We start from the raw sequence: 16225 nt of genomic DNA on the forward strand, positions 1-16225 counted from the left end.
ATTTCTACTCTTCCATCAGCTACTTCAATTTGTGCGCAACCTTTTGAACCAGCCTACGTAAGTACATACTGACACTTCTACGTCTTGAATCACAACCAAAACATTTACTGCCATACTCTTCATTATAGTGGAGAGCTATGCGAACGCTTTGTTCAACGAAGACGACGCGAGTAGTCGCCTTCCAGATCGAAGGACGACCGCTTGTTACCGTGCCCTTCACAACACTCTTTCCTTCGTGAAAGCGATGTTGCCGCCGGCATTCTTTCCCACATCAACTTCTTGAGTTACCGCAACCTTTTAACCCTACCATAGTCTATTACATGGCAAATTTTAAAAGAAATTATCTCTCAAGTTCTCCCAGATCGGCCCTTGTTGATGCACCTGCTTGTTATAAGTAAAGTGCAGCTACTCACAGAGTTCCAATGTGGACTGTGATTACGTATGCAGCGAAGCGTGGCAGATGCTCGTATTTTAATTCCTTAATGTGTAACATATTAAGTTGGAAAATATTTAGTTCTAATTTCGTCCACCACGTGCAAATCTGACACTGTGAATCAAAGTAAGACGTATAAAAATGTTTCCAAACATAATGGATTAGGAGTGGGCGCAGGCAGCCAAGGCCAAACAAGTGAGTAAGTCATATTGTTGATTTTATTATTGAACGCCATGTACACAATTTGTTCAAAATGAGCGCCAGAGACGTGACGAGATTGTACACTGCCAGATTTACACCTGATGACCAAAACTGGAACTAATTTTTTTCTCAGCATAAATCAGTTCCACATTAACGGACTAGAGTATGTGCAAAGATTCGCTGGCTACGGTAATTACAGCCAACAAATTCAAATGGCTCTAAGCACTATGGGACTTAACATCTGAGGTAATCAGTCCCCTAGACTTAGAACTACTTAAACCTAACTAACCCAAGGACATCCCACACAGCCATGCCCGGGGCAGGATTCGAACCTGCGACAGTAGCAGCAGCGCGGTTCCGGTCTGAAGCGTCTAGAACCGCTACAGCCAACACTGGACCTACGTGAGTAGCCGCAGTTTAATTATGACCACCCGGTACTTTCATTCTGCTGCAGTAAACGTGTGTGTGTGTGTGTGTGTGTGTGTGTGTGTGTGTGTGTGTGTGTGTGGGCGCGCAAGAGAAGAGCAGAGGTAGTTCGCAGAAGGGAAGGCGGAAAACGTGCCTTCGCCTGCCGCAGGGTGCCTATACAACCTCTAGCAGTTCGTTTTCGCATTGCAAAAGGTACACGTCTCTGTATAACACAGGCATGTTGCTGGCGATTGGTAAGTGGGTTATAAAGTGCAGTAATCTGTTCTGTAAGGTTTTTCAGCGCCGATACTACTCAGAAAACAAGCATTTTTTCGCTATAAGTGCGCTTAAGCGTAGTAAGTTCTTTTTGACTGCATTTTGAGAAGTTTAACTTCGGGCTGCCTGTACGCAGCACTGGGAAGAAACGGGTTAGTTAGTGATCGAGAGAGGTGGTCCTGTGATTAGCACACTGGACTCGCATTCTGTAGGACGACGGTTCAGATCCGCGTCCTTCCACTTATCTTTAGGGTTTGATTTCCCGACAGTGCTCCAGGCAAATGCCAAGAGGATTCCTTTGAAAGGCCACGGTCGATTCACTTCTCCATCCCTAAAGCGTTTAGAGCTTGTTTTCCGTCTCTAATGGTCTCGACATCGGCGGGACGTTAAGCTCTAATCTTCCTTCTTTTCTTCCTTCGTCTACTTACTGATTAAAAAACGTCGCTACGCGAGTCTAGCCTCAGCTCAGAATCTGGAGATTATTCATATAACACATCGCAATAATATACCAAGCTCCCTGTATGTTTGTCCGCTTTAGCAATGCAGCATTTTGTGCAGTGTTGCTGGTTCTCTACTACTGGTATTTGTAGCCTAAATGAAAAATAAAAAAATGCTATGTACTAGAAACTTAAATATGTAGCATTTCAGCGTGGTGTCTCTGATATTCGTGTCGTCTTTCTTCATTACTCACGCATCCATTGCTAATAAATTTTCTTTTATTTCTTCTTGATGAGACGTACTTACAATACGATATCAGCGTATTCTCTCACTCCAATATTTTCCTATTCAAGGACAATTGTACGTAAGTACTCAACACCACGCACGCGCACTTGAAATTAACGAAGCCATAGTTGGCAAACTACTTGAAAATCCGAATGAATCCTCGCCACGTGATATGCTACTCACAAAAACGAAACTACTTCGATTTCCTTCGAATCTATGAAAGAAAAATATCGTCCTACTACGAATATTTAGAGCGAATTCTGCGAATATTTATGGCGACATTTTTGTGCTTATGCACGTGCACAACACTGGCGGTCAAAACAAAGTTTCCCGGTAACGGCTGACACCTGAAGAAAACTGTTGCAAAGATTTTATTCACTCTCGATTCCGTACGAGTAAGTCGTGTGTTTTCTTTAGCCTCTTACAAAGAGATTTCATTTTGAAACAAAATTAATCGTTCTTTCTGGAGCTCCAAAATTATCAGTAAAATTGGTGAACACGCTGTGGCCATTAAATTCTGTTTTATCGCTAGGCATGTTGTCAGGTGCTTTTAAGAAGTTCAGATAAATTTACTGTTCTCCACGAGATCAAATTTCTTGCAATTGTTTCTTGCGTGAAAAATATTTCATTTTACTCCATGTCCAGAGTTGTTTGTACATTCACTTAGCTATTTCTGATTTGCGAAAATAGTTAAGATGAAATACGTTTATGCGCTCTCTAAACATGTGTGTACGCTGCTGCCTGTCTGGACAGTATATCGGCAGGGCAGCTTTATCAACGTACTTTATACATGCCACCATATTTTTTCTCGAATCTTTCAAAAAAGACGCCAAAGCCTGTGTATGAGTAATACTGCAAATTTCTGATAGTGACACAAGAGGGCTACGATATTTATCACATGTATTTGCATCTAAACACGCCGAGGATATGTACTATCAACTTTTATATGGACAAGGGAAAATTCAGAAGTCTGTGAACCATCTTCGTTATGAGGGCGCAATATGATAAGGAGGGATCTGCGCTTGGAATAGCCTTTACTACTCACCTCCCTATAGCCCGGGCACAAGTCAGAAGCGTTAAGCGACAGATGTGGGTGGGCCATTTGGTGTTCCACTGGCGCTGCTATCTTTATGACGCTTCTGTCAGCCCGTATTATACCGCGTTCCGTATTTCGGTTGTTATTGATGTTGCACGACACGCAATCTGGCGGCTGTACACGTCATGGTTATTGGCACTACATCCGGTATCCGTTTCAGTCACCTGCCGTAACTGTTTGAAACAAACCAACCTCTGTGCAGATAGACAACGCTTGCATGCAGCTACAGTTGAGGCCGCCTGTCTGCTGTTACCAGAGAACTACCCGCAGGCGCTCCAACGTCAGACTAGCCACGCGCAAGCGAGTCAACTGAATGATGCGGTAGTGACACTGACAGGACGGCATATTAGCGAGTTACGTGCTTTTAGCTGGGCAGTGTATGCGCTGGGGAAAATTCAATAGCGCTAAGCTGAAGTAATTGGCAGAGCACAGCTAGTACGGTCGAACTATTGGCAACAGGAAAGCGCGCTGAACTCGCGACATTTCACTAAGTATCCACCTCCGAAACCTCAGTCCGGCAATATGTCAGACAATGTGACACTGATATGCTTATGGCTATCCAGGTCAATATTAAATAGAAGATTCTTCGAATCACCTCCCACACATCCATGACAAATCGTCCATCCCAGAACGAACTCGATGCTTGTGTGGAGTAATATACACTCCTGGAAATTGAAATAAGAACACCGTGAATTCATTGTCCCAGGAAGGGGAAACTTTATTGACACATTCCTGGGGTCAGATACATCACATGATCACACTGACAGAACCACAGGCACATAGACACAGGCAACAGAGCATGCACAATGTCGGCACTAGTACAGTGTATATCCACCTTTCGCAGCAATGCAGGCTGCTATTCTCCCATGGAGACGATCGTAGAGATGCTGGATGTAGTCCTGTGGAACGGCTTGCCATGCCATTTCCACCTGGCGCCTCAGTTGGACCAGCGTTCGTGCTGGACGTGCAGACCGCGTGAGACGACGCTTCATCCAGTCCCAAACATGCTCAATGGGGGACAGATCCGGAGATCTTGCTGGCCAGGGTAGTTGACTTACACCTTCTAGAGCACGTTGGGTGGCACGGGATACATGCGGACGTGCATTGTCCTGTTGGAACAGCAAGTTCCCTTGCCGGTCTAGGAATGGTAGAACGATGGGTTCGATGACGGTTTGGATGTACCGTGCACTATTCAGTGTCCCCTCGACGATCACCAGTGGTGTACGGCCAGTGTAGGAGATCGCTCCCCACACCATGATGCCGGGTGTTGGCCCTGTGTGCCTCGGTCGTATGCAGTCCTGATTGTGGCGCTCACCTGCACGGCGCCAAACACGCATACGACCATCATTGGCACCAAGGCAGAAGCGACTCTCATCGCTGAAGACGACACGTCTCCATTCGTCCCTCCATTCACGCCTGTCGCGACACCACTGGAGGCGGGCTGCACGATGTTGGGGCGTGAGCGGAAGACGGCCTAACGGTGTGCGGGACCGTAGCCCAGCTTCATGGAGACGGTTGCGAATGGTCCTCGCCGATACCCCAGGAGCAACAGTGTCCCTAATTTGCTGGGAAGTGGCGGTGCGGTCCCCTACGGCACTGCGTAGGATCCTACGGTCTTGGCGTTCATCCGTGCGTCGCTGCGGTCCGGTCCCAGGTCGACGGGCACGTGCACCTTCCGCCGACCACTGGCGACAACATCGATGTACTGTGGAGACCTCACGCCCCACGTGTTGAGCAATTCGGCGGTACGTCCACCCGGCCTCCCGCATGCCCACTATACGCCCTCGCTCAAAGTCCGTCAACTGCACATACGGTTCACGTCCACGCTGTCGCGGCATGCTACCAGTGTTAAAGACTGCGATGGAGCTCCGTATGCCACGGCAAACTGGCTGACACTGACGGCGGCGGTGCACAAATGCTGCGCAGCTAGCGCCATTCGACGGCCAACACCGCGGTCCCTGGTGTGTCCGCTGTGCCGTGCGTGTGATCATTGCTTGTACAGCCCTCTCGCAGTGTCCGGAGCAAGTATGGTGGGTCTGACACAGCGGTGTCAATGTGTTCTTTTTTCCATTTCCAGGAGTGTATATCAGGCTTTTCTGCCTACGTCTGCTATGACGTTGTTAGTGGCAAGCTAACGACGCGAGAGGAACTGTTTCGGATTGGAATGGCACGGGACCAGTATTGCACTAAGTGTGCTCTACAAGATACCGTAGCACGTCGTTTCGTGTACGCTGATCAAAAGAAAACGTGGTCGTGACTTCGTAAAAGATTGATTCATATTATCAGCAAGGCACCTTCAGGAATACTACTAGAAAATATATTCCGACCACTTCTGTCCGGGTGCAAAGCAGAACACCTATGTTTGTACGACGCTCACTTTGTCACTTACGTACTCTAGACTTTAACGCTACAAACTACGGGCGTTAGAAACTATATGTTTCAGCAACATCGGTTATTGAGAAACAAGTTCCAGCAAAAATATGAAGAATTTTCCTGCAATTTTTTGTAAATCTTTCTTAGTAAAGTCGGACAAAGTTCTTATACAAGATTTTTTCCTCTGTCTCTGAGCAGAGTGTTAGTGTTTTGTCTCAGGAAAAGTTGCACCATTTCTCAAAGAGGCTTTGCGCTGTAATTTTTTTTTCTTTCCAAGCTGTTTTATTAGCTTGGTGCATACGTTCTTAGCGTTTTCGTCTCGCACGTTGGTATTTTTGTTTTGCCCATTGGTATTCCGTCGCTATGGGTTTATTTATCTATTGCCATTTTTTATTTGTAGGTCGCTGTTACCGTTTGAGTTAACATAACGTGATGTTGTCATTTGGAGAAAGTGAGTGGAGCTGTGGACGCTAGAAAATGGAGCGCCAAGTGGAGAAACTGGAACATTTCCAACTTGAGTTCAGTAGAGGGGTGGCGGCAGCGGATGCAGCCAGAAACATTTGTGCCTTGAATGAGGATAATACCCTTGGACAGAGGACGGCAAAAAATCGTTTCCTCGTTTTAAGGAAGATCGTTTTCACATTAATCGCTCTCCACATTCACGAAGAACTTCGGTGTTTGATGAAGCTCTTTAAACGCATTGGTCCACAACTATCTGTGTCTGTGCACTCAAGAACAGGAAAATGTGATGAACTGTGATCATTCCACCATCATGCGACTTTTTTGCAGTGGGGGGAGGTTCAAAAATCGGCTGTATGGGTACCGCATGTTCTAAATAAAAATCACAAAAGTCAGCGGGAGGTCATAACTGCATCTCTGCTCCTTATAATCAGTTGTCTCGAGAACGATACTGACAATTCCTATCCTGTAACGTTACTGATGACGAGAAACGGTGTCTTTAAACTAACATAAGGAAAAGAAAGGAATTGTTGAGCCTGAACGAAGCAGCAACAAGCATACAAAGACGTACGCGCATCCTCAAAAGATGTTATGCATCTGGAGGAACATCGACACTGTGGTGTACTACGAACTGCTTCCCCGAGCTGTAAACATCACTAGCGACATTTTTGTCAACAACTAAGACGTCTAGCAGACGCATTCCAAGAAAAACGACTATGAAGACTGCGTGCAGTTATGCTACTCCACGATAACGCTGCCCGTATTCTGCTGGACTGACAAAAAGCACTATACGGCAGGTTGGTTTTAAAGTCATTCCGCACTTTATTCATCTGATCTTTCGCCGTCAGATTTTCACCTTTTCCGGTCTCTATCGAACGAGCTTCAAGGAACTTCCCTTCCGGATGAAAATACGCTTCAAACGTGGCACGACGATTTCTTCGCCTCAAAGCCACATGATTTCTACAGTGCGTTGTAAGTAGTGAAGGAGAATATGTTATTGATGATTTAAGTCCGCCGGCCGTGGGGCCGAGCGATTCTAGGCCCTTCAATTTGGCACCGCGCGACAACTACGGTCGCAGGTTCGAATCCTGCCTCGGGCATGGATGTATGTGATGTCCTTAGATTAGTTAGATTTAAGTAGTTCTAAGTTCTAGGGGGCTGGTGACCTCAGATGTTAAGTCCCATAGTGCTCAGAACCATTTGAATTGGCTAAAGTCTCTGTTAACGTGTATCTGTTGTGTTTATAAACTTATGGGAAAAAGCTACGAGCTTATGCACCAACCTAATAGTTGTTTGTTCAAGAGGAGCAGCTATTGATTCTTTTCTGTTGTCTTACAGAGTAACTTATCGTAACGTCTTTTCTTCCCACGCTGAAGTTCAATTTTGCGAGAGGAGATTTATTTATTTTTCTTTCAACGAAGAGGTTATTCTGTTCATTTATATGAGGAAGTTATTTCTGTTTTTCATGAAGAAGCTCATCTTCTGCCATGTCGTGTTACTTAAGAAGTCTGGGAGACACCTCAAGACAGCTTGTAAGAGGTCCATGATTAAGGAATTTGTTGCTAGCGCACTCGAGCAGATGTAATTTCGATGGATTGCTCACGCGCTGCCTGCGATATGTAAGCTATAAGAGAACCTCAGACCAGAGAGCAGTGTTGACTACAGTAGGAACTGTGTAGCTGTAGCAGTAAGTTGTTGCTAGCAGGCTGGTGTATGGAGTTGGCTGGGCCGGTCGTGAGGACCGATGGCGGAGCTTGAGCGTTGTAGTATAAGGTAAAAGCAGCCTAGCGCATATGTAGTATTGTTATATCCAGTCCCATGTAATTTTTTTAAAAAAATCTGTTAATAATAATCTTTCTCATAAAAATTAACTTTTGACAATCATTCATCTCAATTTAAAGAATTTACTTATTTCTCCAATCCATGGTCATCCCGATTATTGTAAAGAAAAATCAGTTATTTCTTTTTATACATGACAAATCTATTGGCCAGCATTGCACTGAGCTGTGTCAGAAAAAATTCTTATAGGAGCAGATATATACGAGTTATCCGGCGATCTTATTGAGGTAAGAACTTTCATTTTTTATTCAGAATGATCTTTCAGGGCCATGACGCAGCGCTGCTGACGTCCAAAATTTACCAGTTTAAATTCACAGTCAATTATTGAAAGTTTATAAGTGAGCCACAATTTTATTTAGAGGTCAGTCACATTGTATTATTGGTGGGTTACGGAACTCATTTATTGGGAGGTTACGCTGATTGTGATTTATGTACTTATATTTTTTACTGTTGGGAGGTCAATATATTTTTTACTGTTGGGAGGTTAATATATTTTTTATCTGTGGGGAGGTAACAAGTTTCCGCGAGGAAAATATGGTTATGAGCTACAAGTTTAAGCCGATTGAGGCGTTTCTTACGGTAAACGTAAAAAAAGTTAAGAAAATAATCAAGAGCGGTAACGTATGTGGTGGCGCTCAACCGGGAGGTACCTGGTTCTAACCCTCTTGGTCGTACAATTTTCGCCGCAACTAATAGGTCGGCAAAGGGAGGAGAGTGAGCAGCGTACAGATGTTGAATACCAAACTTTTCTCCAAAGTCCTGAGTTAAATTCTGAACCTATCCGCAGAGTTTCATGAATGAGGGTAGTGACACTGTTGATGATGATCCGTCCATCGGATGGAGATTCAAGCCCGGCGACCCCTTGGTGCTAATCAAGAGGCTAAATGCCGGCGCCGGGTTCGACCCTCTCCCTTCTCTTGTCATCATACATAACAAACATGATATCACACTGTTCATAAATCCAAAACAGTCACCTAATCTTCAAACGCGACCGTGATACTCCTCTGGTGAATGGGCCATTGGGCACGGAGGAATGAAAATTTTTTCCATTATGTGGTAAGTCTACCCTTCGGGCCCCTTCAACAACACTGCCCTACGACTGTTTGTTTCTGCAGAGCGCAGTCCGCCATAGACATGTAAGACTTTGGTGGTGGATATTCCAGTGACCTACGCAATGCTACACGTGCTCACGCCGTCGCTTGTCGCTTTTCCTTTCGCAGGTGCTGTTCCTTCCACAAGCAATGAGTCCGTGACGGGAACCAACTGCTGCGAAATACCTGGCTTCTCCGGAGCCGGCAAACCAGGTTTGTTGCTGACGGTTGTACGTGGCTGGTGGTGAGGGTCGCACTTGTGGTGGTGGTTGTGGTGGTGGCACCAATGGTATTTGTGTTATTGTAGCGGTTTCGTATTGATGAAATCATTTGCAAGTGCAGAACTAGACTCAGTATTGGCAGCGCTACGGTAAACAGCCCATTCAGAAGGTAACAATTAATTCCGTGGTGCAGGTGCGACAATTTAGTGTTAGGTTTTCACTGTGAAATGATTTTTCCGCAAATGTGTAGTGTTTATTAAACTTGCAACACTATAAAATATTAGCCATGCTTTATTAAGGTTGTATAGTAAAAGGAACGTTCCAGTTGAATCATAGTTATATATTATGATCTGCAGTTCTTTTATGATAATACGAGCTGGTTGCTTGGAATTTCCCAGCTATTTGTTATTCCTATTGTTGTATTAGATAAGGAAAGAAATGAGACACAAATAGTATACTAACAACTGCTGTTTACTTAAGTATTTATAAAGAACAGAAATTCTTTATGTAAATTATAAAGTAAAATATTTGACAGATTGGTTGTGATATTAATTTTTAACACAAAACTTGGTCATAAAGGGTGTCCCATAGGGAATGCAAGTTTTGAAATACTCGTCGCTTCTGTTCTAGCATGTTGGCAGCACTAAACGTTGCACGTTTTCGTCTGTTTTCTTTCTGTTTGGTAATGGAGCGCTTGCTTCACGACGCAGTAGCGTGTTGTCATTATGAACACTTATTACAATATGATGAATGTTCGCAAACTCCGTGGAATATTTGGTCAACGTAATGCACTGAATAAGGCGACTGCGATGGGACTAATTGATACATTTGAGGAAACTGGCTCGGTTGTGAACATTAATCGCTCGAACCGTACTCGTGTTAGTCGTTGTGCGAAAAACATCGTCATAGTGCATGCTAATGTTGCTGGAATTCTGGTAAAGTCTATTCGCTGAAGTTCATAACAACGGGATATTCCCAGCACCAGCATGCAGCAAATTTCGCGGGAAGTCAATGGTTACGTTCAATTTTTCCGTGAAACAGAGACTCAGTTGCAAACGCATAGCATCACTGGAGCCGAAGTTGTCAGAAAAGCTGTTAAAAAATAGCTTTACAAGATCAAGCAAATAAAAGGTAAACATATACATAACATGATCGTATCATAACAAAAAGACAACCGACATTTACACTCCATGAGGCCATGTGGACCATATCATTACAAGCTAGGACGTAAGCAAATGGTGCCACATGTAGACAAAGACTAGCGTAGACGTTAGGAGCAACATTATACCCATTATGCCATCTTGACAGGAACACCTGACGATGACAAATCGCCTAAACGAGCTCATCGTGTAACATGTGTCACTGCGGGTAAATAAATAAATAGTTCAGCGAAGAAGTTGTACATAAAACATAATTTTATGCTGTTACATACTCAAACTAGAGGATAAATGTAAGGATGTAGAGGCTTATCTCACTAGGGGTAAGATAGATACTGCTTACAGGAAAATTAAAGAGACCTTTGGAGAAAAGAGAACCACTTCTATGATTATCAAGAGCTCAGATGGAAATGCAGTTCTAAGCAAAGAAGGGAAAGCAGAAAGGTGGAAGGAGTATATAGATGGTCTATACAAGGGTGATGTACTTGAGGACAATATTATGGAATAAGAAGAGGATGTAGATGAAGATGAAATGGGAGATATGATACTGCGTGAAGAGTTCGACAGAGCACTGAAAGACCTGAGTCGAAACAAGGACCCGGGAGTAGACAACATTCCATTAGAACTACTGACGGCCTTGGGAGAGCCAGTCCTGACAAAACTCTACCATCTGGTGAGCAAGATGTATGAGACAGGCGAAATTCCCTCAGACTTCAAGAAGAATATAATAATTTCAATCCCAAAGAAAGCAGGTGTTGACAGATGTGACAATTACCGAACTATCAGTTTAATAAGTCACAGCTGCAAAATACTAACGCGAATTCTTTACAGACGAATGGAAAAAACTAGTAGAAGCCGACCTTGGGGAAGATCAGTTTGGATTCCGTAGAAATATTGGAACACGTGAGGCAATACTGACCCTACGACTTATCTTACAAGCTAGATTAAGGAAAGACAAACCTACATTTCTAGCATTTGTAGACTTAGAGAAAGCTTTTGACAATGTTAACTGGAGTATTCATTTCAAATTCTGAAGGTGGCAGGGGTAAAATATAGGGAGCGAAAGGTTATTTACAATTTGTATAGAAACCAAATGGCAGTTATAAGAGTTGAGGGGCATGAAAGGAAAGCAGTGGTTGGGAAGAGAGTGAGACAGGGTTGTAGCCTCTCCCCGATGTTATTCAATCTGTATATTGAGCAAGCAATAAAAGAAACAAAAGAAAAATTCGGAGTATGTATTAAAATCCATGGAGAAGAAACAAAAACTTTGAGGTTCGCCGATGACATTGTAATTCTGTCAGAGACAGCAAAGTACTTGGAAGAACAGTTGAATGGAATGGATAGTGTCTTGAAAGGAGGATATAAGATGAACATCAACAAAAGCAAAACGAGGATAATGGAATGTAGTCGAATTAAGTCGGGTGATGCTGAGGGTATTAGATTAGGAAATGAGACACTTAAAGTAGTAAATGAGTTTTGCTATTTGGGGAGCAAAGTAACTGATGATGGTCGAAGTAGAGAGGATATAAAATGTAGACTAGCAATGGGAAGGAAAGCGTTTCTGAAGAAGAGAAATTTGTTAACATCGAGTATAGATTTAAGTGTCAGGAAGTTGTTTCTGAAAATATTTGTATGAAGTGTAGCCATGTATGGAAGTGAAAGATGGACGATAAATAGTTTAGACAAGAAGAGAATAGAAGCTTTCGAAATGCGGTGCTACAGAAGATTAGATGGGTAGATCACATAACTAATGAGGTGTTGAATAGGATTGGGGAGAAGAGAAGTTTGTGGCACAACTTGACTAGAAGAAGGGATCGGTTGGTAGGACATGTTCTGAGGCATCAAGGGATCATAGGACCACAAATTTAGCATTGGATGGCAGCGTGGAGGGTAAAAATCGTAGAGGGAGACCAAGAGATGAATACACCAAGCAGATTCAGAAGGATGTAGGTTGCAGTAGGTACTGGGAGATGAAGAAGCTTGCACAGGACAGAGTAGCATGGAGAGCTGCATCAAACCAGTCTCAGGACTGAAGACCACAACAACAACAACAACAACATACTCAAAAGTTGCAAGAATTTAATAAATCCTTGGGTGTACCTACACTTGAGTAAGCAAAGTGAAGTTGCCCATGGGAGAAGCATGGCGATCTCAAATCGACTCCGCAGTGGTTAATAGATGGCTCTGTCATTTACTGGAAAAGTTAAGAGCGATATCTTAAGATAACAAGACGATCTCGCTCTGGAAAAATAAGCACCAATAATGCACAGGACAGTATTCGGTTGTTATTGTTCCTACTACTTCTCTCGCGACACGATACGGTGCCTAAGCAGCACAAACTGATTCAGAGCTGCGGTCTCCATTCTGGGGTTCTTACCCACCCAGGCGGGCCGGCCCGTGTGGCCGTGTGGTTCTAGGCGCTTCAGTCTGGAACCGCGTGACCGCTACGGTCGCAGGTTCGAATCCTGCCTCGGGCATGGATGTGTGTGATGTCCTTAGGTTAGTTCTAAGTTCTAGGCGACTAATGACCTCCGAAGCTAAGTCGCATAGTGCTCAGAGTCATTTTGAACCACCCGGGCGGCATGAAATTTTCTGAAGGGTAAAAACAAAAGCATCATTATTTCGTAAGATTGTAATGCTAATTACCTAACTTACCAACAATTATATTTTTTATTTCAAATACAAGTAATAACATGTGAGAAAATGTGAGGGACGTTACAGCTTGTAAATGAATGTAGGAACATCTTCCTCACATAGTCAACCCACTGCACACATGCACTTCCTACCATGCATTTGGGACTCAAAAACTGAGACACTTCTATCACATGTGCTTAAATAAAAACTGAAGCCAAACTCCGTCCGAACAGACCGTGGAAGGCCCAACGGTACCGACCGACCGCCATGTTTCCCTCAGTCGTTAGGCGTCACTGGATGCGAATATGGAGGGGCATGTGGTCAGCACACCACTCTCCTGGTCAGTTTTCGTCACCGGAACCGTTACTTCTCAGTCAAGTAACTCCTCAGTTGGCCTCAGGAGGGGTGAGTGCACTCTGCTTACCAACAGCGCTTAACTTCCGGTCATCTGACCGGAATAGGAGTTACCACTGCGGCAAGGCTGTTGGCACATATGGTTAGATATCTCATGAAAATACACTCTCCGAGCTGTGGGTAGTTCCCACAATAGACCATAAATTGCTTCATTATTCTCTTTACAACAATAAACAAACTAAAGTTAAAATTGTGGTGTCACCGCCAGACACCACACTTGCTAGGTGGTAGTTTAAATCGGCCGCGGTCCATTTAGTACATGTCGGACCCGCGTGTCGCCACTGTGTGATCGCAGACCTAGCGCCACCACAAGGCAGCACTCGCCCCAGTTGTACGGACGACCTAGCTAGCGACTAGATGTACGAAGCCTTTCTCTCTCATTAGCCGAGAGACAGAATAGCCTTCAGCTAAGTTAATGGCTACCCACTAGCAAGGCGCCATTAGCCTTACAGTGATTGTAATTAAAGTCTCCTGTGTATAGTCAAGAGCGATGTACCACAATGATTGATTAAAGATAAGTATTAATCCAGCTACGTACTTTTCTTCATAGCATTAATTACGTAGGCTGTTCCAGTACTTCACGCCCGTCTGCGTTAGTCTAGCGTGCATTTTCAGCCATCTCGATCTACAAGGTGTTGGCCCAGCTGCCGACACATCAAAAATCTTCTGGGTTGCTAGGCCGCGTCATATTTCTTCTAGAATAATCGACGTTTCGACCCCTCTGCTGGGATCTTCTTCAGGATCTTCCGGTGTCCACTATTGCTAGAACACTGTCAGAGACCAGTGTGACGTTCTCTTATAAAGGGGAGTTTTCCCGCGTTTGTGCTGGAGAAGTGGGAGTATATATTATTTTAGAGGAAATATGACGCGACCTAACAACCCAGAAGATTTTTAACTTTAGTGACAACGGCTACGAAAGCCTGCAGACTTACATAATAAACAAACTAATTGACAGCATAATATGACGATCACCATGTAAAGGCTACTGCACTACTGTAAAGCCTGCACAGTTTTATTATTGAGGAAAGTCGTCAGACAAAATGCATTGGCAACTTGAAGTCTTTCAATTTCCTCCAGTTAAGACGTTTGGAGTCCAGCAGCCAAGTGATTTACGAACGGTAAGTGTAGTGCAGAGATTTTAACATGGTCGATTTTAAATGGAGGTGCAGGAAGTGGGTGAAGTAAGTGTCGCTAGAGAGGGGAGACGTGCAGAGGAAACATGTTTCGTAATAAGTGTCTACCCTCAATGTGGATCATTAGCTTTATTTTTAGTGAGGAGTTGTAGGTAGCACTCCCGGTGCACTGACAATTGCTTCATCATTCCATAAAGAGGGTTCTTAGGAGTAAGCAGTACCGAATGTCTTATTGGCTCGTTAGTTCGTGGTTTAAAAAAACACTTACAAGAACTAAGTATCAATTAACTTTCATAATTTTAAGAATAAAAGCGTTCAAAGGATATTCTTCTTCATTATAAAGTTTAGTTAGGTGCTAATTTTAAAGATTGGGGAGGTGGTAAGGGTGGAGACTAGCTGATATCTGATTAATCTCAGGGGTAATAGTCTCAGAAGTGTTGAGAGCCACTGATTTAGTGGCAAATAAACTGCAAATCGTGATTTTACGCTAGAAAGAAATTTCATTCCTACAAAACTGCTCGTGATAGCTAGCTTTCAAATCGATTGATGTTACTACAGAAAATTGTAAAGCACTACTTTCGTTAAAGAAGTAACAGTTGTCTATATCTATGCGTTCCAGAGTTGTACTGGGTTGTTAAAGTGCAGGTATTCACAGAGATCCATTGTGGACTATAATTATTGTATGGCAGAAAAACTTGGTAGATATTATAATGCCTTAATGCAGAACCGATGTATAATGGAAAAAAATCAGTTGCTATTTTGGCCACCAGGTGGCTATGTGGCGCTACGATAGCAAGAATGACGTACAGAAATGTTTTCATTTTTAGTGGATTAGGAGAGGGACACGGCCAGAAAAGGTCAAACAAGTGAGAAAGGCATGATGTTGATTTTAACTATAACAACCAAGTACAACTCTGGGACGCACAGAAACAGCCAACTATTACTTCTTTAACGAATGTAGTGCTTTACAATTTTCTGTAGTAACATCAATCCATTTGAAAGTTAGCTATCATGAGCAGTTTTGTAGGAATGAAATTTCTTTCCAGCGTAAAATCACGATTCGCAGTTTATTTGCCACTAAATCAGTGGCTCTCAACGTTTCTGAGACCATCACCCCTGAAATAAATCAGATATCAGCTAGTCGTCTACCCTCTCCCCACTCCCCAATCTTTAAAATTAGCGCCTAACTAAACTTTAGAATGAAGAAGAATTTCCTTTGAACGCTTTTATTCTTAAAGTGATGAAAGTTAGTTGATACTTAGTTCTTGTGTTTTTTTTTAAGGGGGGGGGGGGTTGGTTGGGGTTGTTTGGGGGAAGAGACCAAACAGCGAGGTCATCGGTCTCATCGGATTAGGGAAGGACGGGGAAGGAAGTCGGCCGTGCCCTTTCAAAGGAACCATCCCGGCATTTGCCTGAAGCGATTTAGGGAAATCACGGAAAACCTAAATCAGGATGGCCGGACGCGGGATTGAACCGTCGTCCTCCCGAATGCGAGTTCAGTGTGCTAACCACTGCACCACCTCGCTCGGTTGTAAGTGTTTTATTAAATCACGAACTAACGAGTCAATAAGACATTTGGTACTGCTTATTCCTAAGAACCTTCTTTATGGAATGATGAAGCAATTGTTAGTGCATCACGAGTGCTACCTACAACTTCTTCTCGTAAAAAATAAAGCTAATGATCCACATTGAGGGTATACACTTGTTACGAAACATGTTTCCTATGCACCTCTCCCCTCTCTAGCGACACTTACTTCACCCACATCC

The 16225-nt window shown here is 43.6% G+C and overlaps 1 protein-coding gene across 1 annotated transcript in view; it reads left to right on the forward strand.

Moving 5' to 3' along the window:
* The window catches only part of LOC124795750, a 547126-nt gene that overhangs the window by 315176 nt on the left and 215725 nt on the right, over window positions 1–16225 (forward strand). The window contains exon 2 of the mRNA XM_047259834.1: window positions 9029–9112. Within this exon, the coding sequence (XP_047115790.1) occupies window positions 9029–9112 (84 nt within the window). The remainder of the gene's footprint in view (window positions 1–9028; window positions 9113–16225) is intronic.

Source organism: Schistocerca piceifrons, chromosome 4 (genome assembly GCF_021461385.2).
Source record: "Schistocerca piceifrons isolate TAMUIC-IGC-003096 chromosome 4, iqSchPice1.1, whole genome shotgun sequence".
Lineage (NCBI taxonomy): Eukaryota > Metazoa > Arthropoda > Insecta > Orthoptera > Acrididae > Schistocerca > Schistocerca piceifrons.